Source organism: Hippocampus bargibanti, linkage group LG03 (assembly GCF_051943395.1).
Source record: "Hippocampus bargibanti isolate YZ-2025 linkage group LG03, ASM5194339v1, whole genome shotgun sequence".
NCBI lineage: Eukaryota > Metazoa > Chordata > Actinopteri > Syngnathiformes > Syngnathidae > Hippocampus > Hippocampus bargibanti.
Genome location: NC_142736.1, coordinates 17,134,744 through 17,158,964, shown reverse-complemented (window position 1 = coordinate 17,158,964; position 24,221 = coordinate 17,134,744). Strand labels below are relative to the sequence as shown.

Genomic DNA, 24,221 nt, shown 5'->3' with positions numbered 1-24,221 from the left:
TAAGCATTGGGTGCAGAATGACTCTGAACGTTGAACGGTTACGTCACCTGTAATAATAAAGTCATTTAGCCCCATCTGTTGACAAAAACATGCAGTTACATGAAGACGCGTTTTTCCTTCCCGCTTTTGGTCTACATGCGGAAAAGCCTCGTCTGTGACAACCAACCACCGCATTTGACGTTTTCGCTGTTTTTTTCTTTGCGTCCGTTTTTGTCAATAATATCAATAAGCCAGGTGGAGGCTGTTCCGCGTTGAAGGAACAGCCTTCAATCCGCTTGAAGAAGGGGGAGAGCGCGGACGACGTTAGGTCAGTATGGTTCGCTGACTGCAGTGCAGAGGCGATTTATTGGAGCGTCTTCATATCGTCACATTAAACATGTGGCGTAGGGCTTGTTCGGACACAATCAGACTGTGAGGCGAGGATGAGGAGCCGCAGTAATTCGGGGGTGAGGCTGGATGGATATGCCAGACTTGTCCAGGAGACTATTCTGTGTCATCAGGTACTCTATACGTGTTTGCATTTGAAAGTTGATGCCAAATCGAGCTTGAGGTTTAGACAACAGAAATAATGATTGTCAAAATGTGGTACTCGTCCCCTAGTGGTACGCTTGCTCCCTCATATGGCTTGTGAAAGAGTTACTGGTTTAGTGTTACCGTGTTGTATTTAACTTTTAAAGGACAACCGACGCCATCGGACAAGTTGAGTCCATAATTTGTAAAATGGCTTCAAATGACTTCTAATGAGCGTATTTTACAAAGATTGCACCGCATAAAGCTCTATTTCACGTTTTAAGACTCGCGCGGTATATTCAGGAAGTCTTGTTTTTGAGTTGGTGACGAGTCCTGACGTCACGTCACGGAAGGAACGCCCTGGACCGAGAAATGACACACTGCATTTGGCGGTACTTTGTTTGGTCTAAAAACTTTGTGTTGATCCGTGTTGATGGCGAGATTAGAAGGAAAACACATAAATAATCTGATGGTGAATCGTTGTGTGTTGCACCGAGACAACTATCAGAATCAGAATCAGAATCATCTTTATTGCCAAGTATGTAGAACACACAAGGAATTTGTTTCTGGTAGAACACGCTGCACTAGTATCGTCGTCAAAAAAAAAATGCTAAGTGGCACTATACAGTTCCATTTTGGCTATTTGATATTTGCTGACAAAAATTCCCAGGAGACAAATCAGCCCATTTCCACAGAGCTTGGTCGCCATCTTCTGCATTTTTTGGGTACTACATTTCTGTCCGAATGCCTCAAAATGACACAGAATAAATTATTTAATCGATTGCAAACATGTATGCTTTCTTCTTCAGAACTATTTGAATCATATTCATAACTGGATGAGTAACAAGAAAGCATCTTCTCTGAATCTGAAGCCATTGTTTTGATTCTCGAGCAAGGCAAGACGTCTTGGCGTGACACCACGGACAAGGGGGCGGGACCTTCTGAAACTGGCCACTTCCGGGTTCAATTTGAAGTAGTTTTTAGACACTTTAAGTCATTTTTATTTGTGTTTTGCATTTGACTAAGAATATAATCCTGCGTGTTTTGGGTGTTTTAGATGCTATAAAACGTTTTTCTGATGTCAGTTAGGAAACAAAAAAGTCGTGTCGGTTGTCCTTTAAATTAAGCATTTTGAAGTGTGATGCATTTTAATTGAATCGTTATTGAAGTACATTTTTCATTTGACAATTTTGAAGTGCAATGTTCCAATATTAGTAGCTGACAAATTCATTTAAACACCTTCCTCATTTTCTCTCAACACTGACCACTGCACTTCATTACTGTGGTTATATTTTCCTGCTAGTGGTGGTATTTGGAGAGCTTAGTGTGTTTTCCCGTCGTAAAATTAACATGAACTGAAAAAGACTGTAAATAAATGTTTGTTTTAAAGGGTGGGGATATTTTAAGTTTTAAGTTATAGAAACTGATTTTTGAAAAGTACCTGCACCACATATTTTCACAGCATTTAAAAATGTCTCATTCGCATTATTATTATTATTATTATTTATTTTTTCCCCCCACAAAACCCGAAAACATCAATTTATTCAGATCAGAATCTGAATCCTCTTTATTGGTACTGTTTGTTTAATATACTCAAAGGCTTTGTGGCTGGTCGTTGGGTCGTTTGATTCAATCAAAATGTATTGCACATGAGACCAAGTATTAGTTAGAAACAAAATATCTGTTATTTTGGTTGAAACAAGTGCATTAAAAGTTGTCTTGAATTGAGCCACATGAGTGGATCCAAACTCTTCCCAACAAATTAACCAAAACACTGTTCAAAGATCATCTATCAGATGTGGGAGTAAATATTTAGGGACGTGCTGTGTGTTTGTTTGCATTGACAAATCTGGATGTTCTTTTGTCCCGTGAAGTTCAGACTTCACCAGCGTGAAGTGTATCAAAACAAACGTGGTCAAAGGTCAACCCTGCTGTAGATTGAGGCTTCCCGCCTGAGACTCGCCCCGTGAAGCACACAGACACATCTGCTTTGTACATACGTTGCTGATGCCACTATCCCCAACCACTATGTTGTTTTCATCTCTACTGACATGGTGCCATAATTGATCATTTTTCTTTACTTGTCTTGTGAGAGGCTCGTGTCTTTTTTAGGAACTCAAAAACATCAGCCCTATGAAGAATGGCAGTTGAGGCTAGCAGTTTTTCAATTCAGGAATTTAATAAAAAAAAAAAGAAATCAGCATGACTGTATATATATATTTCCTTTTTGGAAGGTCTGAAATGAAGTAGCAGTGTTTTAGTTGATCAGATTCAGTGAAAATTAATGCAGGGCAAGAAAACCTGCAGTAATTTACTTATGCAATTCTTGTAGCTGTGGTTTGTTGTACTTGATATCCATCTTTGGGATCTACGAACTAGGAAACTCATTCAGCCCATTAGTAAAATGACAGGCTTACTGGAAACAATATATTTTTCCCCCATAATAATTTCACATTTGGCCTACTAGTTTGAAATCAAACCCGACCACAACAACATTACATTACCCAACTAGAAGGCATGTGATATACACTAGTAGCCTCGTGGACCTGCTGTTTGCACCAAAATGCCCACTTGTATAGATTTTTTACTCACTAGTATCGTCCTCTACTTCTACTAGTATGTCAAAGTTGTCCTACTTCTATTATGGAGAAATGGTTCATACTAGTCATAGGAAGTGGAAGAGAAAACATTACCACTAAAATGTCTTTGTTTTATTAATGCACGCTAACATTTGTGTACACTTAAACTTCACTATTAAGACAAATCAGCACACATATAGAACAAGTTGGCCACACTAAATTACCTAATGTGCAAATTTCCCCACTGTGGAACCATTAAATGTTTTGTGATTGTGATTCTGAAGTAGAACAGCTGAGATTTGATATTCATATGTTTTACTGACCTGCGAATTCACAATGAAACATTACTAATACTTTGTAATCTGTAAAAACGTACTAGTATCCTTTTCTACTATAATGATAACAAATTGCCCGTTGATAGTTTTGCCTCTTTAGTAACATGTAGTTGTCCTACTGTTACACCAAAGTTGTCTTAATACTAAAGCAGAAATGCAATAGCGTATTGGAGAAATCATAACCTCATAGAAGTTTAGCCTCATTCATGAATAAACTAGTTGTCCCGCCCGTACAGTACTCCATACAGTACTACTGGGGCACGCTAGTCATTCTACCAGTGTGCTGAATGTAATTGTCTTACTAGAGTGGTGCTGTGAACTAAACCTTTCAGGAGGCTTTCTGGGCCGTTCTTCTGCCTGCTATTGATTTTTGTGATGTGTGTGTGTGTGTGTGTGTGTGTGTGTGTGTGTGTGTGTGTGTGTGTGTGTGTGTGTGTGTGTGTGTGTGTGTGCGTTATGTGTGTGTGTGTGTGTGTGTGTGTGCGTGCGCGCGTGTCTGTGTATTTCAGAATCCTGTGTCAGGGCTCCTGCCTGCCAGTGCTCAGAAAAAGGACGCCTGGGTGAGGGATAATGTGTACAGCATTTTGGCCGTGTGGGGGCTGGGCATGGCCTATCGCAAGAATGCCGACCGGGATGAGGACAAGGCCAAGGCCTATGAACTGGAACAGGTGTTTGTGAAAGCCCGTAGTGTCCGTTCCTCTTTTCTTTCACCACCCAATTGCTTAACATATATGGATGTTGGCTCAAAGATTTTAAGTGCTTCTGTAAAATTCAATACAAGTTAGTGTTTGAGAGGCAAAAGATTACAAATGGGCTAATCTGGCAGTATTATCTGTTGACAGTACAGTACAGCAATATATTGATCGATGGAGAAATAGTTGACAAATTTTGCGACATAGCACGATAAATGTCAGGAAAAGACTACTGTATTTTCCAGTGTATAAGGCGCACCAAAAAGTCCTTAACCGCATCCTCTATTGTAGCACCTTATAATGTGATGCGCCTTATATTATGAAAACTTTTATATAAATATATATTATATTTGGAGAAAAAAATCATTCATTTATACTATGGTGCGCCTTACATATGGAACAAGTGTGACAATACACCATTCATAGGTTTATAGGTCATAGTTTTGCAATGATTCATCTTGGTCTACCTTTATTTAATAATCACAAAAACGTGGCATTTTACCAGGGGTGTTTAGACTTTTTTCCATTGAATGTTCATGGACAAATTGCAGTTGAGTGGAGTTCAACTGCATTTCCTGTAATGTGCTGTTCTTAACAGAGTGTGGTCAAACTGATGCAAGGACTTTTGCGTTGCATGATAAGACAAGTAAGGCCGGCCCGTGTTTGCGATTGACTCGGGGTTTTGTGCTTCTGTCACGACACCGTCTTGTTTATTTTCAGGTTGCAAAGGTGGAGAAGTTCAAACACAGTCAGAGTACCAAGGATTGTCTGCATGCCAAATATGATACTCCCACTTGTGCCACAGTAGTAGGAGATGACCAGTGGGGTCATCTTCAGGTGGATGCAACCTCGATTTACTTACTGATGTTGGCACAGATGACGGCTTCAGGTTTGGGGATTGTTTGTATTAGCTATTATGTAGGTCAAAAATCACATTTACCACTCATGTACATGAAAGAATCTTCCACTAGCAGAAAAACCGTGATAAACACACAAAAATCAATCAACAAAAAAAAAAATCAACTAAAAATTGTCACACTCAAAACACACAGACACCTAAAATCTCAAGCATCCCATAAAAAAACAAAAGAAAAAAAAAATGACCCAAAGTCTCCCTGCTAAAACAAAAAAGAATTCACACGGTGAATGTTTTTTGCTGTGTCATTTTTTTTGGTCCATGTCAGTGGGAAATGATATTTTCAAAGTCAAAGTCAAAGTCAGCTTTATTGTCAAATATGCTAATATGCATGACATACAGCACAGATGAAATTACTGTCCTCTCGGACCCAGCATGCAAGGCACTTATAATTACTTAACAAACATAAACATGAAAACTCCAATTTGCCGGGAGAGGGGAGCCGCTGCGTGTTAACGCGCCGCCATCTTGGGGATTTTTTTTTTTTTTTTTTGAAAAAATAACAAATATGACAACACAAAGACACAGAGTCATTCATTTTTCATATTTTGCAACTGTTTTTGTGTTCTTGTTTAAATGCCTCAATGTTCTGTGGATATCCCATCATAGACCCCCCCCCCCCCCTTAAAAAATGTGTGATCACACAGGTCTTCGTATCATCTCCAACTTGGATGAGGTGGCTTTTATCCAAAACCTGGTCTTCTACATCGAAGCTGCATACAAGGTTGCGGTAAGCATCATAATTTTGGGAGGGGAACGTGGAGAAATGGAGACATTTTGAACCAAAGCCTGCTGCCTCCTTTCAGGATTATGGCATATGGGAACGAGGTGACAAAACCAATCAGGGCATCCCAGAGCTCAATGGCAGTTCTGTTGGAATCGCAAAGGTATTCAAATTGCAAATTTAAATTGCAGTGGACCTTGTGTATTTGTGACCAGACACAAAGATTCTCTGGAATCTTTCGAAGGGGGACTAGTTCACCTTCATTTGCTCATTCACTATTTCTGTGCCATTTGATGGTACCTTAGCCCCTATTTGATACAATTTGAAATGAATTGAGGGGGTTGATTCAGACAAATATTTGTCATATCTTGGCAATGATAAACACTTTTGAAGAAGGAGTGCATCATGCACTCTTAGATTTTGTTGAAGGGGGTTTAATGTATTTATACTCATCTCAGTGTATTTATACTCGTTCATACACTGCGTACAACCACTTCTATAGCCGAGGCACACAATTTACTTTTGAAACTTGTCATGGAATATCACCAAAAACACAGATTAATTATGTACTTCCTGCTATGTCATGGACATTGCAACTGTTCTGCCTGTGTGTGATCATCTGTCACTGGCATAGATAGGAAGGTTATATTATTTGTACTTTGGGTGGAAATTACTGCAATAGGTACTGCACACTCAAGTACAAACCAAACCAATCCAAGGTGTGCGTGTGTCCTCTGTGTTGTGGGATTCCAGGCCGCTCTTGAGGCTATCGACGAGCTGGATCTTTTTGGTGCCCACGGTGGCCCAAAGTCTGTCATCCATGTTCTTCCTGATGAAGTGGAACACTGCCAGGTACAACATACCTTTGACATTTAAAGCATTTACAGTTATGGACATTTATTTATTTGACATCCTTGACATCCAATTGTAAAGTACTACTGGATGAATATAGTGGATGCATGATTTGGTGTTGGCCAACGTTACTGTATCCAACAAGACTTGGCCACCCCTGCACGGAACAGTATTCATATCTCTTTGCCACAACAAGACAGGTCCATTTCTCAAACTGCTAGTGTGGAGAAATTCGTACAGTAGTAGGTAAAAAAACGAAAGCCAGTTATTTTACTAATGAGTACAAACAACATACAGTACTTGTGTATTGACCTTCTGATGGATATCAGAGTATCACAAAAATGTTCAAAGAGCTTTCCATACGTAGAAAGCTGGAGAGCCTTGTGCCTCCACGGCTGTTTATAGATATCGAAGTAAAAATATTTTGAGTTGCCTGTTTTGACACGCTTTAGTCCATCCTGTGCTCCATGCTGCCAAGAGCTTCCACTTCCAAGGAAATAGATGCCGGACTCCTGTCTATTATATCCTTCCCCTCGTTTGCAGTGGAGGATGCAGAATTGGTGGCCATCACCAAGTCGGAAATCATCGGGAAATTGCAGGTACTATTTAAGACCGCATTTTTTGAACAGTACCTAGAAAATGTGTATTTTATTGTCTCAACCACCGTGCTATGGCATAACTGTAGGTTATGATCCAATTTCTCGTACTTGCTGCAAAATATATTATTTATTTGCTTCGAATCATGCATCTTTCTATGCCTGCATTGTAACGTTACAAACAGAATAATTAAATGCTCTTCCACCTATCGGTACAATTAACTGGTTACCACCTGTAACATGCAACACAATATTAGCTTCGAGTTAGAAAAAATACAGGATCATTTCACAAGATGTAAACTTTGTAACTTTGTCAACTTTTCAGGAGATATATATATGTTTTTGGTCATTTTTCTTGATGGAGTTCTGCTCTATGTAGACTAAGTCTCTTCAACCAGGAAACCCACACTGTATTATTCTCATGAAATGTCACAAACCTTGTATTCTGTGCCAGGGACGCTATGGTTGTTGCCGCTTCATCAGAGATGGATATCATTGTCCTAAAGAGGTAAGCCTTTCAGCAATCTTTCATATGAAGCCTAAATATTGATGGGAAAATCAATGGTTATTGTATTTTTTTTACTCCTGAAGATAGAACTCTTTGTTCAACATTGGGCTGATAGCACACTGACATTGCTATTTTTTAAATCCTTTTCTTAAAAAAAGAGTGCACATAGAAGAGTCAAAACATACAACTACTGTTTCATGAAGCATCTTAAAGCTTCATTTTCGCATCATGAGTGAAACAAATAGTTTGTCCTATTGCCCAGGACGCAACCCGGCTGCATTACGATCCTGCTGAGCTGAAGCTATTTGAGAATATTGAATGTGAGTGGCCGGTCTTCTGGACCTACCTCATTCTTGATGGTATCTTTACAGGAGACCAAGTGCAGGTAAGAAAGACAACCTCACGACTTCAATGATGGAATACAAATACATGGATACGTTTTCACTTGCATAGTAGTACTATTGGACAAACCTATTGCGTGTCGTATTTAGGTGCAGGAGTACCGTGAGGCACTGGAGGGCGTATTGATCCGGGGGAAAAATGGCATCAAATTGCTGCCCGAACTCTATGCTGTCCCTACTGACAAGGTACCTTGCTCCACTGATGTGGACAGATGGATAGATGGATGAATAGATAGGTAGGTCGGAGGTTTGGGGTTGGATGGATGGATGAATGCATATACAGATAGATGGATGGATAGACAGGGAGACGGATAAACTGATCAATAGACAGATAGAATGCTGAACGCATGTGCGACTAGATCAGCAGTGCATAAGGGATTTTAACTGGGGTGTATCAAAACTGAAGTGGTACCAGGAAAAAGAACCTGTTATTAACTTAGTCACTGCCAGACGATGTGCAAAAATGTGTCCATTCCAGTGCTGGGGTTTTGATCATTTTCACTCAAATTGCAGTACCCACAGAATATTGAGTTTTAGGACTACATAAACTTTCAATGCAGCGTAAGAAACCTTAGACTATCTTCTTTCATCAGAAAAAAAGAGTTAATTGGTAAAGTTATATGGGTCTGGAGTTATATGCCCTTGAAATTGGGGGCAGCTGTACAAAATCCAATTCATACATATTGACTCATATAGCGCTTTAACAACAGCTGAAGTTGTAACAAAGCACTAACATGGACAAAAGGCAAATGCTGCCCCCGTAGAAGGGAAAACAATTGCCAGAGGTCTGACCAGTGCTTTATCGGCACCCCCACAAGAAAAGCCAAAATCCAAACAAATTAAGGAATGGTGCTCCACGTCACACTTTTTAATTCCCGATTAAATCATGGAATGACGGGAAAGTCAGTGTGTGGAATTGTCTTATTTACGTAGACACAGGGCAATACTAGTCCACGAACCATCACCTGGATGGAAAGATATCCACTAATTTCTCAAACAGCCTTTCAAACCAACGTCCTCTTTTTATGTCGCTTTGTGTTTATATTTGGGATTGATGATGATTATTCTCATTAAACGTGGAAGCATGAAGCTGTATGTAATTGCAGGTGGAGGAAGAGTACAGCAACCCGCACTCTGTGGAACGAGTAGCTATGGGCCAGGTCCCCCACATGTGGGGACAGTCATTATACATCCTGGGCTGCCTTTTGGCTGAGGTAGCTGGATGCAGCACAAAACCAATAGAGCTTGTACACTCATTTGTTGATGCACACCATCTTAACGTGTGTGCGTTCTGTTTGAAGGGCTTTTTGGCACCAGGAGAGATCGATCCTCTCAACAGGAGGTTCTCCACAAATTTGAAGCCTGATGTTGTTGTTCAAGGTTGGTTCAAGGTGGAAATCTTTGTCCTCGTTAGTCCAAAAACATAAAAACACAAATACTGTAAATTGACATGGGTGCACTAGCAGAATGACTGTATACTACTACCAAAGTTTTATTCTCTCCCTGCCTTCTACTACCAAATGCCATTTCTGCACATTAGTTGGGCATGGTGTGCATACCGTGAGGACATGTTGCTCATAAGGCATTTTGGCTAGTCAGGCCCATGAGACTCCAAATATGTGACCCATGTTTACTGGTTGTTTTAAAGTGCTCTATAAATACTGTTGAGTTGAGTATTCATTGGGCCTAATCTTTATTGCCAAGTATGTAGAACACAAGGAATTTGTTTCCGGTCGAACACGCTGCACTAGTATCATCCTCAAAAAAATTGCAAAGAGGCACTATACAGTTCAATTTGGGCTACACTACACTAGTAATAGTGTTACTAATGTAGTGCAGTAGTTTACCAGTAACGAGTACTAGTAAAAAGTCAAGTTATAATGAAAAATACTTGGATGATGCAGTCATTCTATTAGTGCATTGTCAAAAAAGTGTACTGCTACATGAAGGTGGACATCAAGGATATGGAATAAATATTGATATATTTGGTTTTTTAACTTGTATTTGTATCAGTTTGTGTCGTAGCAGAATCCAAGGACACCCAGAAGTTGTTGAAAGAGCATGACATAAAGGTCCAAACGTTGTCTCAAGTCCTGCCAATCAGGGTCCTGCCTGCTCGAATCCTGAGCCACATTTATGTCCGACTGGGTACTGTTTAAATACCAACAAAAGACACATTAATTTATTTTTTCAAAGTGGTCAACTGGATGCTGATCCTATTTTGTTGTGTCAATCAATACCACAGGGAATTGCAAGAAGCTGAATTTGAGTGGCAGGCCCTACAGACACATCGGAGTTTTGGGAACATCCAAATTTTATGAGATCAGGAACCGCTCGTACATATTCACCCCTCAGGTCCAACAAGCTTCGTCTTGAAGATTTCCTTGTTCCTCTTTGTTTGTGATGTTCACAATCTTTTTTTCTTCTACGGTGCAGTTTCTGGATCAGCACCATTTCTACTTGGCCCTGGACAACCAGATGATCGTGGAGATGTTGCGTACAGAGGTAGCCTATCTCTCCTCCTGCTGGAGGATGACAGGACGACCCACCCTGACCTTCCCCATCACCCGCAGCATGCTGGGTAATGAGCCACCTAAGCACCAAGTACAATATTTTGCACACGAATGGAACGATAATGAGCAGAAATTCCAAATAAAGTAATGAACTATGAATGCCTATTCATGCTTTTTAAGATGTAAAAGGGGGGACGGGTTCTTCAGTTGGGATGGAGGAGGTTATAATACCTACCTCCCATGCAGGCGCACATTTCAAATGCAGTTTTCAGCACTTTATAATGATTAGGTTTTCATTTTACAAGTATCTCATTTTCCCAGTTGACGATGGGGATGCAATTGATCCATGTATCTTAGCAACGCTAAGGAAGCTGCAGGATGGCTATTTTGCTGGCGCAAGGTTTGTTTCCTCATTTTTCACACATGGTGGCAGAACTGTTGAATAATGACAATTTATTCCACTCGCTAAAAAAATTGTACTAATGGTCTATCTCGTGAAATTTTAAGACAAACTAAATCGGATGATAATGCGCAGTTGGGCTTTCAAAAGATGACAGAAGCTTCAAACAAGTTCACCTCTAAATTTTCTCGTGATCATTAGGTTCATCCTGAAATTTCACCCAAAAGCCCCATACTATCTCTAAATTTTGGTTTGTGATGTTCACCAGATCTGGTTTGCTTTCAGGATCCAGATGTCGGACCTCTCCAGTTTACAGAACACTTCATTTCACACTCGACTCAGCTTTTTGGATGAAGAAAACAACGACAGCTTACTTGAAGAGGTTGAAGACGAAGAGAAAGACTATGGAGAAGAATACAGCCAATGTGAACCTTCAGGTACGTTGTCGGGGACAATAATCATTTTTATTTCGGATGTATTTTTTGTGTATTTTTTTTTTTTTATTGCAGCAAGACGGAATATATGTGTGTGAATGAGAGGGATCCAAGTGCAAGCGTGATGCTGCAGGGAGAAGAGATAAAGAAGGTGGAGGATTTTAAGTACTTGGGGTCAACTGTCCAGAGCAACGGAGAGTGTGGAAAAGAGGTGAAGAAGCGTGTCCAGGCAGGCTGGAGCGGCAGGAGAAAAATGTCAGGTGTGATGTGTGATAGAAGGGTTTCAGCTAGGATGAAAGGAAGTGTATAAAACAGTGGTGAGACCAGCCATGATGTTTGGACTAGAGACAGTGCCACTGAAGAAAAGACAGGAAGCAGAGCTGGAGGTAGCACAGCTGAAGATGTTGATGTTTTCTTTGGGAGTGACCAGGTTGGATAGGATGCAGATGTTCACCAGATCTGGTGAACATCACAATGCAATGAGTACATTAGAGGGACAACTCATATTCGAAGCTTTGTTGAGAAGGTCAGAGAGGCCAGACTGAGATGGTTTGGATATGTCCAGAGGAGAGAGAGGGACTATATCGGGAGAAGGATGCTGAGCCTTGAACTGCCAGGCAGGAGACCGAGAAGAAGGCCGAAGAGGAGGTTTATGGATGTGGTCAAAGAGGACATGAAGGTAGCTGGTGTGAGAGAAGAGGATGCACAAAACCGGGTTAGATGGAGGACATTGTATTTTAATTACCATTAAATGTTTCTAACTTTGAAAATTCCCCCAATTTTGCAAGCATATGTTTGAATGATCCAGATTAATCCCAAACCTTTTTTCTTCACTCTAAAAGGCTCAAACGACATGTTTGATCAGTACCTCACGCAGCTCCTCCACAGCACCACCACCAGATGTCATCTTCCTCCTATCCAGTGTGGGGAACATCACGTATTCAGTGCTGAACACACCACCAGAGATATCCTGTCTATGATGGCTCAGGTTCAAGGTCTTAACGTGCCCAGTGAGTTATCCTTTTTTTGCATATTTCCCTGCAAGCATGCCCTGAAAAAGTCATAATCAATTCCTGATGAAATTACTATTTGTTTGCTATTATGGCTCTTTGAAATATTCCAAATGAAAAAATATTGGGGCATAAACGACATATAAAGGTGGTCAAAGGCCATGATCCGACTTAGAAAGTGCATGTTTTACCCCGGCCTGCGTGGCTTTTTTCTCAGAGTACTCCAGTTTCTTCCCACATTCCAAAAGCATGCATGGACGGCTTGTTGAACATCCTAAATTTTCCTGGCTGTTTATTTCTGTGTGCCTTGCAATTGGCTGGCAACCCAGTCCAGGGTGTCCCCTGCCTAGTGGCCGAACACAGCTGGGATAGGCTCCAGAATCCCCCGCGACCCTTCTGTGGATAAAGCGGTTTTGACAACGATGAATATTTGTATTCTTTACAGAGTCTTCCATGTATCTACCTGTTGTCCCTTTCATGAACAAACATCGCAAATCTCTCAACCTGTTGGAAGTTCCTCAGCCGGCATCACATGCAAAGCAACACAAAGTAGGCAGATATGCTGATTTTCAAATGACTTAATGTGGCTGATTTCCCCTTCAATATGCTAAACAAATTGCCGTTTATTTGAACCAATGTTGTTATTGAACCAAAGTGTCGCAGTGCGGCTGATCTCCACTTGCCGCGAGACTCCCAGGGCAACATGGATTTCGCATTGCTAGTGAGGCAGCTGAAAGAGTGTCCAACTCTGCAAGACCAAGCAGACATCCTTTATATTCTCTATATGATGAAGTAAGAAAAAAAGAAAAGCAATTGTGGCAAAAGAATCATACATCTGGCTGTCTACTTAAAAGCTCTTTTGTGTTTGCTGGCTAGAGGAGCTGATTGGCTGGTTGAGGTATCAGGTCCAGGTAATGCTTGGGTTAGTGTCCGCACTCTATTGGAGGAGCTGTATGTGCAAGCTGGCGCTTGCAAGGAATGGGGTCTCATCAGATACATCTCCGGAATACTGCGCAAGAGAGTGGAAGTCCTCGCTGAGGTCAGAAATGACAATTTTTGGTTAAAATAGCAGTGAAATTAATTCAAGGCCTTTGTGTGTATGTGTGTGTGTGTGTGTGTGTGTGGGGGGGGTGTTCTTCATGGCCTCTCGTATGGGTTAGTTATCTTGAAATGTTGATTTTTGGTCAAAACATTTTGGGCACCCCTGATCTATAGCAGCAGTATTCACATTATTTTTTAATGATATTCAATATGATAATAAATAAATAAATATGATTTGTGTGCCACACAGGCCTGCACAGATCTTATTTCCCACCACAAGCAAATTACCGTGGGTCTTCCTCCTGAACCCAGGGAAAGAGTCATCACAGTGTAAGTCAAAGTTGCTACAGTTTGAAAGTTGGTGTTTGAATTGTTTACAATAATAATAACAATAATATAATAATCATCATGATCATCATCATACGTTTTACAAAAGTGGGGAGCGTGTGAGCGTGGGTAAAGTGTTGATGGAGAGATGGCGTGGCGAATAGAAAGTATCCTTATCCCAAGATCCGGTGCTTGGTTTGGATTTGGATGCGTGAGGAGGTTGGAGGTTAGGAAATGTCTTGCAGGTGATAAGAATTTTATACTGGAGATTTGTTCTTGGATGAGGATGAGTCTGTGTAGGTGTTAGAGGTCTGGGATGATGTAGTCCCTGGTGCTGGAATGGGTGACGGATTGGGCATCATGATTTTGGATGTATTTTCATTTATTGTCGGTGCGCGCCAGACAATGCGCTTGCAGTCTTCGGGTTGTGAGACTGACCGATCAAGGATACTGATATGAGTATAGAAGTGGGAATGGGAGCGCCGTCAGTTGAAAGTGAGAAGTCAGGACACGATGTGTAAAGTGATTTGCGGTCGATGAGGATAATTTCTGACTTGTTCCTATTGAGTTTGAGAAAGTTTATGTACATGCAGCTTGCTATGTTTGAAAGGCAGTTGATCTTGGTAGAAAGACACAGCCATGTTTAATTTGGTGGAGATTTAGAGATTGGTGTCAGCAGTCTCGCAATGGAAATTGAGCCCTCAGTGGCGTATGATGTAACCAAGGAGAAGGAATCGAACGATAAAGTAAAAAGTATCAAACACCAAGCCCTGGAGGACACCTTGGGTGACTGGGGCTGTGTTGGTCTGAGATTTATTGATCCTCACGGCAGTCGGTGAAGTATGATTTTTAACCATGATAGAATAGTGCCAGTGATGATAAGGGAGGACTCGCGATGGATGAGACGGATGGAGTGGGTTATGGTTTCAAAAGCAGCTCCGAGTGCAAATAAAAAGAGAATGTTGAGGGAGTGTCGGAGGAGAGAAGGAGGTCATTGATGCTTATTTCTTTTCCAGTCCTCTTCCCCCCGAGGAGCTAAACGCTCTCATCTTTGAAGCCAGCGGTCAGGACATCAGTGTTGCTGTTCTCACTCAGGTGACTTAAGGGATGATATGTCCCTCTCCCCTCCTGTGACAACTTCTGTGAGATGTGTGCTGGTCTTACAGGAAATCATGGTCTACCTGGCTATGTATGTGCGCTCCCAGCCCGCCCTATTTGGAGACATGCTCCGACTGAGAATAGGACTCATCATGCAGGTGATGGCCACCGAGTTGGCTCGCAGTCTGCGATGCTCTGGTAGGAATTTGCTTGCTTTCACACTTTGGTGGACCCCAAAAAAAGCAGGCAGGAGGGTGAAGCAGGGTGTATTTCACAAATGATCTTAAATACAGTTGGCATGAACTAAATAAAAAAAAACAAAGGCATTAGAACAAAAAAAGTCCAAAGTAACAACCAAAACCTGAAAACAAACCTGACAGCATGAAATAAACGATGACCCGACGCCGAGTGGTTGTGCTGGTATACTCCATTCATGACAAACGGCCAACAGGTGTGCAATGGCAGGTGGAGCCGTATTGTGCCATCCATTGGTCACAAACTGAAATGTGACAGTTAGTTTCTATATGCCCTGCGATTGGCTGGCAACCAATTCAGGGTGTACCCCGCCTACTGCCCAAAGACAGCTGGGATATGCTCCAGCACCCCCCACGACTGTAGTGAGGACTAAGCGGATTGGAAAATAGATTGGATGATGGATTATTAACTCATTCACTGCCAGACATGCAAAATTGTGTCCACTGCAGTGCCAGGGGTTTTATCATTTTCACTCAAATTCCAGAACACACACAATATTGTGTTTTAGGACTACATAAACAGTCAATGCAGCGTAAGAATCTCTAGATTCTCTTCTTTCATCAGAAAAAAGAATATGGGTCTGGGGTAATTTGTGGTGCAAGTGGGGGCAGCTGTACAAAAGGCAAATTATGCCTCCTTGAGGAAGGGAAAAACATGGCCAGAGGTCTCACCAGCGGTTTATCGGCACCACCTGCAACAAAAACCAAAACCCGAACAAATTTGGGAATGGCGCTCCACGTCATATTTTGAATGGCAGTGAATGAGTTCAAGGAATATTTTACTAATTAACTGATCAATATTCTGTGGGTCCTGGAATTTGAGTGAAAATGACAAAAACCCTTTCACTGTAGTGGACACATTTTTGCACGTCTGGCAGTGAATGAGTTAAAACCGACTATTAATACTTTTTAAAACAACCTGTCGTTGGTAATGATGATGAGGATATTCTTCATAAGAAGGAAAAATGCTAACTAAAAAGTGGAAACCTGACCTGGCCATACCATGAAAAATGAACAATAACAAATGGAATTGTTTCAAAAAGGCTTCATCCATTGTAGGTGAAGAGGCCTCTGAAAGCCTGATGAGCCTCAGTCCTTTTGGTATGAAGAACTTGCTGCACCACATCCTCAGTGGCAAGGAGTTTGGAGTGGAAAAAAGCAGTGAGTTTTCAGCTACCGGTACTTTATCTGAGTGATTTAATTTGTGGCTGTAATTGTGTTTTATATTCTGCCGGTTAGGTGGACATCACAAATATATCTATTTTTTGTCCTTATGCATCAGTGCGACCCATCCAGTCAACAGCTACCAGTCCGGCCATCTCCATCCATGAACTAGGACACACCGGAGCCACCAAGACAGAGCGCTCAGGAATACACAAACTAAAGAGTGAAATCAGACAGGTGGGTTTCCTAAATGAAATTAGTTGGGATTCGGCTAGTATGGGGTCTCTGAAGTGTGTCAATAATAGTTTTTCTTTTGCCTTTGGTTGCAGTTGGATGACTCCCGGCCACTCAGTGTGGGTTTACAAAAAATATATATATATACATAAATATGATTCTTGCTTTTTTTCGTGCTGCAGTTCCATTACTCGAATGACCGCTCTCTCTTGCTCTCTCTGTGAAAGATCGTGAAATAATCTCATTTGTTAATAATCTCATTTGCTCGAAGGATGCATGAAGGCATCTCAAACTTCATGTCATGTGTCATCCATGTATGTGCTTATGTAGATCCTCAACGGCAGCCTCTCCACATGCAGCAATGTCACCTCTCCTCGATCCACGGTAATACATTACACCCCATCTGCTTTCAATTCATTTTATTTTTTCATTCGAAGGGTTCTATGTTTTTCCCTACACTGAAAGTCCTCATGAAAGTATGTTAATAGGAAGTACAGTAAAGTCTCGTTATATCGATATTCAAGGGAGTACGAAAAAATATCGATATAACCGGGACTATCGATATATCCGATCCTGCGCCGAACTGCATTAAACAAAAGCCGCCAAAAGAGGGCAGCCAAGCGCCATATAAGAAACGGAGCTGGCCATTAGCTCCCTTTTTTTTGGGTCAGAGATGTTCCCCCAATGTTGCCTCAAAATGGCACATATAATTATTTAATGATTGTAAACATGTATGCTTTAATCTTCAGAACTACAGTGTATTTGAAACATATTCATAACTGGATGTGTAACAAGAAAGCATATTATCCGAATCTGAAGCCATTGTTTGGATTCACAAGCAATGCAAGACGTCTTGGCGTGAAGTCATTTTTATTTGCATTTGAATAAAAAGTGACATCGGCTGTCCTTTAATACACAGTATGGAATGTTAATAATTTTCAAAATCATCGCGCTTCAGCAGACAAAACAAGAAACATTGTTGCAAAAAACGATTGCATCCATATACAGTACAGTGGGCATGTACATAACACAACAGGGAAACTGCAACGCTTACATCTTACTGTATTATGTATACAATTTAAAAAAGTCATCAATCTTCTTCTGCTTCCCATTTTTACCTTTTAACACAAACACTTCAATCTCGTCTGCTACACACGAGCTAGCGTCTGAAAATGAAAATGGCTCTGCTACACGGGTGCTGGGCACGTAACCAAGTCACCTGACCAAGTCGACCAATGGCGCGACTGATGGCGTGACACGTAACCAAGACACGTGACCAAGTTGACCAATGGCGCGACCGATGGCGTGTCACGTGACAAAGTCACACGGCCAAGTCGACCAATAGCGCGACCGATGGCGGCTCATGTGACCAAGTCGACCAATGGCGCGACCGATGGCGGCTCACGTAACAAGACACGTGACCAAGTTGACCAATGGCGCGACGGATATATCGATATAAACAACAAAAATGGCCGGCGGGGGATGAAAAGGAGCACCGTAATAACCGGATCATCATAATAACCGGGTATCGTACTAAACGGTACTAATTATACATAAAAAGACTAGAAATGTGCAAGGCAAACGAAAATAGTATCGTAATAAGCGGTACTATCGATATAACCGATATCGATATAACGAGACTTTACTGTATACTTAAATGAATTTTGCAGGTACGGTCTTGCAATCTTTTTTCATTTTTCTTATCCTCAACCTCAATTCCAGTATTCACAGTCAAACTTTTACTTGCGAGTGATTCAATCTTGTTTTTTTTACTGTACAAGCATCACTTATTTGGTTGGAAAGGGGGCTTGATTTGGTAACATCCCAACATGCAACAATATCTCAATTGTTACTATTACCAGTTGAAGTTTAATATCACACTAAACATAAAATAAAGATACAGTAAAGTCTCGTTATATCGATATCGGATATATCGATAGTCCCGGTTATATCGATACTATTTCTATGCACGCACGGAGAAAATTACATGCAAACAGGGTCGGATATATCGATAGTCCCGGTTATATCGATATTTTTTCGGACTCCCTTGAATATCGATATAACGAGACTTGACTGTAATTATAAATTGTTCATTTGAAATAGTCACATAATTGTGTCTTCTTTGAGACTCGGCTAGCTCGAAGCTAACAAACAATATAAAATGTCTGAGGTGGGTTAACAAAACTAGCATTGTGCAGGCATTTATTCTTCACCTACTGTGAAAAATACAAAACAAAACACACACGCACGCACACACAAATGACATAAGGAGTTGCACAATAAATGAATTATACAAAGGCTGCTTTATTTTTTGCATTCTATTTCATTGCATTTATATATTTTTTAATAAACTACATAGCCATAAGATCAATATTTTTTCCAAATACAATATTTGTAATCATAATTATTCTCATTTAAGTACAATGCGGTAGGGTCATAGGGTATTAAATAAAAATAAATATCTCTCACGATGTTACAGTGTAATTCTACACCACAACAAAATACTAAATTCACATTTTTACATTGGATTGGATTGGATTTGCCTTTATTAGTCTCACAGTGGAGAAATTTACATTTCACAGCAGCAAAGCAATAAAAGGAATGAAAGTAGAAAAACAAAATACATGAGCTGCTGGAAAGGCAGCCACTCTCGCGGCGCCGTCTTGGAGTCCAAAGAACAAAAACAAAAAACAAATATGACAAAACAAAGACAATATTACAACACAAAGACACAGAGACGCATTCATTCTTTAGCACTTTCTGTACCCTCTTTGTTACATAAAGCAGCATGTTGCATAAAGCATGAATACCCCTCTTGGTGTTTTCTGTACTGACATGGTTCTTGTTCCATTGCATCTCAGTCAGGCTATGTACTGTAAGTGTACCTACCGCATGATGTGGCATGAATTTGGAAGGTTCCACTTCCTTTTCGTGCAATGTTTCCCAACCGTCATTAAGCCATATTTTACTTCACCTGATTGTAAAAATGTGTTAATTCAGTATTTTATGCTAACTAGTGGAATATATTTTTATTCTGTTTGTCAAGTGTATGTCACTGGCTTAGATAGATGAACAGATGTATTGTGTCTACTAAATACATGTACATGACTTTTGGAAATTGGATAATTTCTAAGGACATCCCTGATCATATCTCATGGCACAATGGTTGGGAATTGTTGTTTGAGTGCACGGTTCACAACAAATGCATTCAGGGGAGCTTCCGTTGGAACATGTAATCATACTTTCAAAAATCAGTGCAATAAATTTATCCGCAGCGTTGTAGCAGTCCTTCCACTCCCAGTGGAATGTTGTCCCCAGTGGGCTCTGGTCAAGGTGATGGACAGCTGCACTGGGAGGAGAGGCAAGGCCAGTGGCTAAGGAGACGCAGATTAGATGGAGCCATCAACCGAGTCCCGGTGGGTTTTTACCAGAAGGTGTGGAAGATTCTGCAGAAGTGTCATGGCCTGTCCATTGATGGCTACGTGTTACCCTCGTCCACCACAAGAGAGGTGAGTGGCCATTTTTTGAAACAGTCAGGCAGAGATAGATATCCATTCTGTATGCAGTATACTGTATACAGAATTCACAAATACATCATGATCAGTGACCTGCGGTGAGATTCATGGCTGGTGAGGCACTGACGTCATCACAGTCAGATTTACAAACATATGAACTCAACAGAGTAGCTTATTCACCATTTGATTGGCAACAGTTAACATGTTTTGTTTAAAATGTCATGTCAGCATTCTTTATACAGTATATATAAAAAATGTGAAAATTCAGCAATTTTGAGAAAAAAAAACTAAAATGGTGAAGTTAATTGGAAAAGAACTTTAAAGTACAAATCACAAAATAAATATAACTGTTTAATTTATTTTTTCATTTCATATTACCATGGTGACAGGTGAGGCACGGCCTCACCTGCCTCCCCACTGCATGTCACTGATCATGATTATGATACGACTCCCATGCTGCACTGTCCATCAAGTTCACCCATGCGGCCAGCAGCGTTTGATAATGGTGTTCTTGGGCCGCTTACATTCTTTTGAGGTGAAAGATTGACCTTTTGATGACTATGAGTATTTTGTTACATGTATTAACTCATTCATTGCCATCCCCGAATTTATTCGGAAATTGAAAATATGACTTGGACCGCCATTCCTGAATTTTAGGTTTAGGTTTTTCTTGTCCTCCGTTTTCCCCCACACTCCAAAAACATGCATGGCAGGCAGATTGACCACTCCAAATTGTCCCTTGGTGTAAGTGTTGTTGTATGTCCCTGCAATTGGCTGGCAACCAATTTAGGATGTCCCCCGCCTCGTGCCCGAAGACAGCTGAGATAGGCTCCAGCACCCCCCGCGACCCTAATGAGGAATAAGCGGTAAGAAAAATGGATGGGGTTTTTCTTGCGACGGGTGCCGATAAAGAGCTGGTCAGACCTCTGGCAATGTTCCACGAGGCAATGTTCCTGGTGAATTTCTGCCTGAAGCTTCGGGTGCACCTTCATTCCCCCTTTTGCCAGCAGAGCCCCTGACTCCAGCACCAATTCACCACTGCGTCCCCAAAATATTTGTTCCGTCTGCTCTTAGGTCAGCCCGTTTCGTCTTTGTGCGTCACGATGCCCACCGCTCTCCCCTCCGACCGCCGTACGACGGCCCGTTTAGAGTGCTCGAACACGGTGAAAAGAGTTTTGTGCTCGATATGGGTGGGCGGAGGGAGGGCATTTCAATAGACAGGCTCAAACCGGCTCATTTAGTTGCAGGCGAGGACGTTTCGCCTGCCCAGGCCCCACGTCACGGACGCCCTCCGAAACCTCCAGCCTCACCGCGGCATGCCAGGGTTGAGTGTCGTTCCCCCACTGAGGTCTCGCCCGAATCACCTTCACCACCGAAAGACGGACTGCATAGTCGTTGGGGCAGGCTGGTTAAGCCCCCTGCAAAATTTTCACCTTGACCCTTCTGGGTGTTCTGGGGGGGGCTGTGTGGCGGGCACTAGGACCAGGCATCTCATCCATCAGGGGCAGAGGAGGGGGCGGTTCATGTTACATATATTACACTGCTTTTGCTGTTCAGTCAGATCCACTTGTTAGCCGTTGGAATAAACACGTCTCCACATTTAGTCGTGTGTGCTCATTCCTCAACGGCTACATTAGCACAATTCCTGCGTGTCCTGCTGCTTGATGAAAGATGACCATCCCAGTTTGCGGGTGAAAAAAAACTTTGTAGCTCACTAACCAGCAGGAAAAAAACCTAAACTACATGGACACATTATCCTGCTTTTTGTGTAGATGACAGCAGGAGAGATCAAGTTTGCAGTGCAGGTGGAGTCGGTTCTCAACCACGTGCCTCAACCGGAATATAGACAGCTGCTGGTGGAGACATTGACGGTTCTGGGCCTGGTCGCCGACGTCGACGTTGACAGCATCGGGGGTGTCATCCATGTGGAGTGCATCCTACACATGGCCAACAACCTGTTCCTCAACGACCAGGTACTGTGTACCTTACTCAGCCTCATTTTTGGTGGGAGTGTCCACTAAGTTCTTCTTTCTCTCCATCCCCAGAAATCTCACAATGCCTGTGACTATTTCCTTGAGAAGGACCCAGCAACAGGAATCTGCAACTTTTTCTATGACAGCGCCCCCAGTGGCCGTTTCGGCACCATGACGTATTTGTCCAAAGCGGCGATCACATATGTTCATGATTTCCTGCCGGGTTCCAGCTGCCTGATGCAGTGAAGAAGTAAATCATTTCATTTATTTTGTCCAACATTTATTCAACGTCCTCGACATCCATCCGAAGTCAACTGCATTTACAAAAGCTCAGCGCACTGAAGAAATGACTTAAGAGGAATGTTTGTTTTTTTCCTCCTAATATGTACCTCACCAGTACAACCTTAAGATGGATTTCTTTGACATGTATAAATGCTCAAACATGTTTATTTCAAGATAACCATCCCACGATGGGGAAATATGCATGCATTATTGCAAACATTACTTGCAAGGCAGCCGTTCAACAAGTGCCCAAATCGCAACTGATGTGCTGAATTGTCCTCCCAAACTAGGTGCTCCTGAAAGATGTGAACATTTATTCCGACTATATCATATTGTTAACATAGTCTCGATATTTCATTTGTAAACCTGGATTTTGGACATCATTTTCATCTGGATCTACATTACCTCACAAAAGCGAGTACACCCCTCACATTTATGCAGCTTTACAACTATATCTCTTCATGGGATAACACTGACGAATTTATATAAATATATAGCCCCTGTCTGTGTAAGCTCTCAGTCGTACAGGAATGGTCCATCGATGAAAAGGTTTCTTCAGCCGTCATCTGTACTTCTTTTGAAGGTGTCGGACGTTTCGGCCGAAACTACCAGTCAGACTTTAGTTCACTGACAAAGCTTCTTGGATGGGAAGCGAAATGTCCAACACCTTCAAAAGAAGTTCAGATGACGGCTGAAGAAACCTTTTCATCGATATATAGCCCCTGGAAAAAAAAAAATGAGTGCACCCTGAAGTAAAAATGTCTAAATTGAGCACAGTTTTGGTATTATAGATCTCAGATTGGCCACTGAAAGTGCAATATGGCACTAAATGACAAATACGTATTTGAATACCTGAAAAAAAATGGCCTTGACTATAGGAAGTTTACCAACAGCCTGAATTTTACCCGAAGTGATCAATGCGGTGAAGATCATCCAGAAATGGTGGAATGAGGTATGATGAGTCCAGAATATACAGTACTTAGTTGGTTCCGATGGTGTCATGAGTGCCATGGTCTGGGACTGCATAGGAGCCACAATTGATTGAAGCAACCACAAGTGGCAACATGTACTGCGACATACTGAAGCAGAGCATGATACCATGTACCTGGAAACTGAGCTGTGGAGCCGTATTCCAACATAATGACCCCAAGCAAACCTTTAAGATGACCTCGGCCTTCTTAAAGAGGAAGAGGGTAAAGCTGATGGACTGGTCAAGCAGTGTCCAGAGCTAAACCCCATTGATCATTTCTCTGGGGGCATTCTGACATGGAACGGGTGTAAGGTCCTGAATGTCCACCACCTCTGTGATGTAGTCATGGAACAGTGGAAGAGGATTCTAGTGATGTCATAACCCGTGAAGCTTTGGTGAGCTCCATACCCAAGATCATTAAGGCAATTCTGGAAAATAAAAGGTAACCACACAAAATATGCACACTTTCACTTGGGAGTATACCTGTCCTCACTTTCGTTGCCAGTGGTTTAACTATTAATGGCTATTTTGAGGGAACAATACATTATGAGTTATGTATGTACTATTTACTGAAGACTTGACTTGATTATGTCAATTTCTTATCACTTTTGTGTTGTTCCATTAAAGGACGAAATTAAATATTTGCAGGAATATTAAGGATGTACTTACTGATTAGGTACTGTATGATAGATATATCAGTGTTTGAAATAGCATCTGCCCGGACGCCCAACTTTCCTGTCGGGCGTACAACTTACAAAACGTAAGTCTCAGCCCGGGTGGCCGACAACTTCAAGAAAAAAAAAACATTTTTTTTTCTAATGAAACGTTTGCTTTATTTGATAAAGCAAACCTTTGAATATAGATTTCGAAATCAGAATAAATTGTGCAGATTT

At 41.4% G+C, this 24,221-nt stretch overlaps 1 protein-coding gene across 4 annotated transcripts; it reads left to right on the top strand.

Moving 5' to 3' along the window:
• The first annotated feature begins 88 nt into the window (after positions 1 to 88).
• phka2 (phosphorylase kinase, alpha 2 (liver)) lies at positions 89 to 24,010 on the top strand. 4 transcript variants are annotated; one of them, XM_088992301.1, is made up of 33 exons: positions 89 to 307; positions 388 to 500; positions 3,934 to 4,092; positions 4,715 to 4,762; positions 4,837 to 5,005; positions 5,680 to 5,762; positions 5,839 to 5,919; positions 6,510 to 6,608; positions 7,061 to 7,207; positions 7,659 to 7,712; positions 7,975 to 8,097; positions 8,204 to 8,299; positions 9,220 to 9,327; positions 9,415 to 9,493; positions 10,127 to 10,261; positions 10,359 to 10,468; positions 10,550 to 10,694; positions 10,948 to 11,026; positions 11,312 to 11,463; positions 12,303 to 12,470; positions 12,916 to 13,019; positions 13,126 to 13,262; positions 13,347 to 13,509; positions 13,762 to 13,841; positions 14,855 to 14,933; positions 15,005 to 15,134; positions 16,250 to 16,351; positions 16,473 to 16,591; positions 16,684 to 16,707; positions 16,919 to 16,972; positions 19,864 to 20,097; positions 21,876 to 22,076; positions 22,149 to 24,008. In XM_088992301.1, the coding sequence occupies exons 2-33, from the start codon at positions 423 to 425 to the stop codon at positions 22,320 to 22,322; spliced, it is 3,714 nt and encodes a 1,237-aa protein (XP_088848427.1). In that variant the 5' UTR covers positions 89 to 307; positions 388 to 422; the 3' UTR covers positions 22,323 to 24,008. The 4 variants fall into 4 exon arrangements, with proteins under 4 accessions (XP_088848427.1, XP_088848429.1, XP_088848430.1 ...); XM_088992303.1 differs by lacking the exon at positions 4,715 to 4,762 and having other exon boundaries at positions 89 to 500; positions 22,149 to 24,010; XM_088992304.1 differs by lacking the exon at positions 16,919 to 16,972 and having other exon boundaries at positions 89 to 500; positions 22,149 to 24,009.
• Positions 24,011 to 24,221: the final 211 nt, after the last annotated feature.

Coding starts and splice junctions, on each gene's coding strand:
- phka2 (XM_088992301.1), top strand. CDS start 423: ATGAGGAGCCGCAGTAATTCGGGGGTGAGGCTGGATGGATATGCCAGA. Junction 13,510..13,761: donor GAGTGGAAGTCCTCGCTGAG/GTCAGAAATGAC, acceptor TGTGCCACACAG/GCCTGCACAGATCTTATTTC. Junction 13,842..14,854: donor AGGGAAAGAGTCATCACAGT/GTAAGTCAAAGT, acceptor TTTCTTTTCCAG/TCCTCTTCCCCCCGAGGAGC.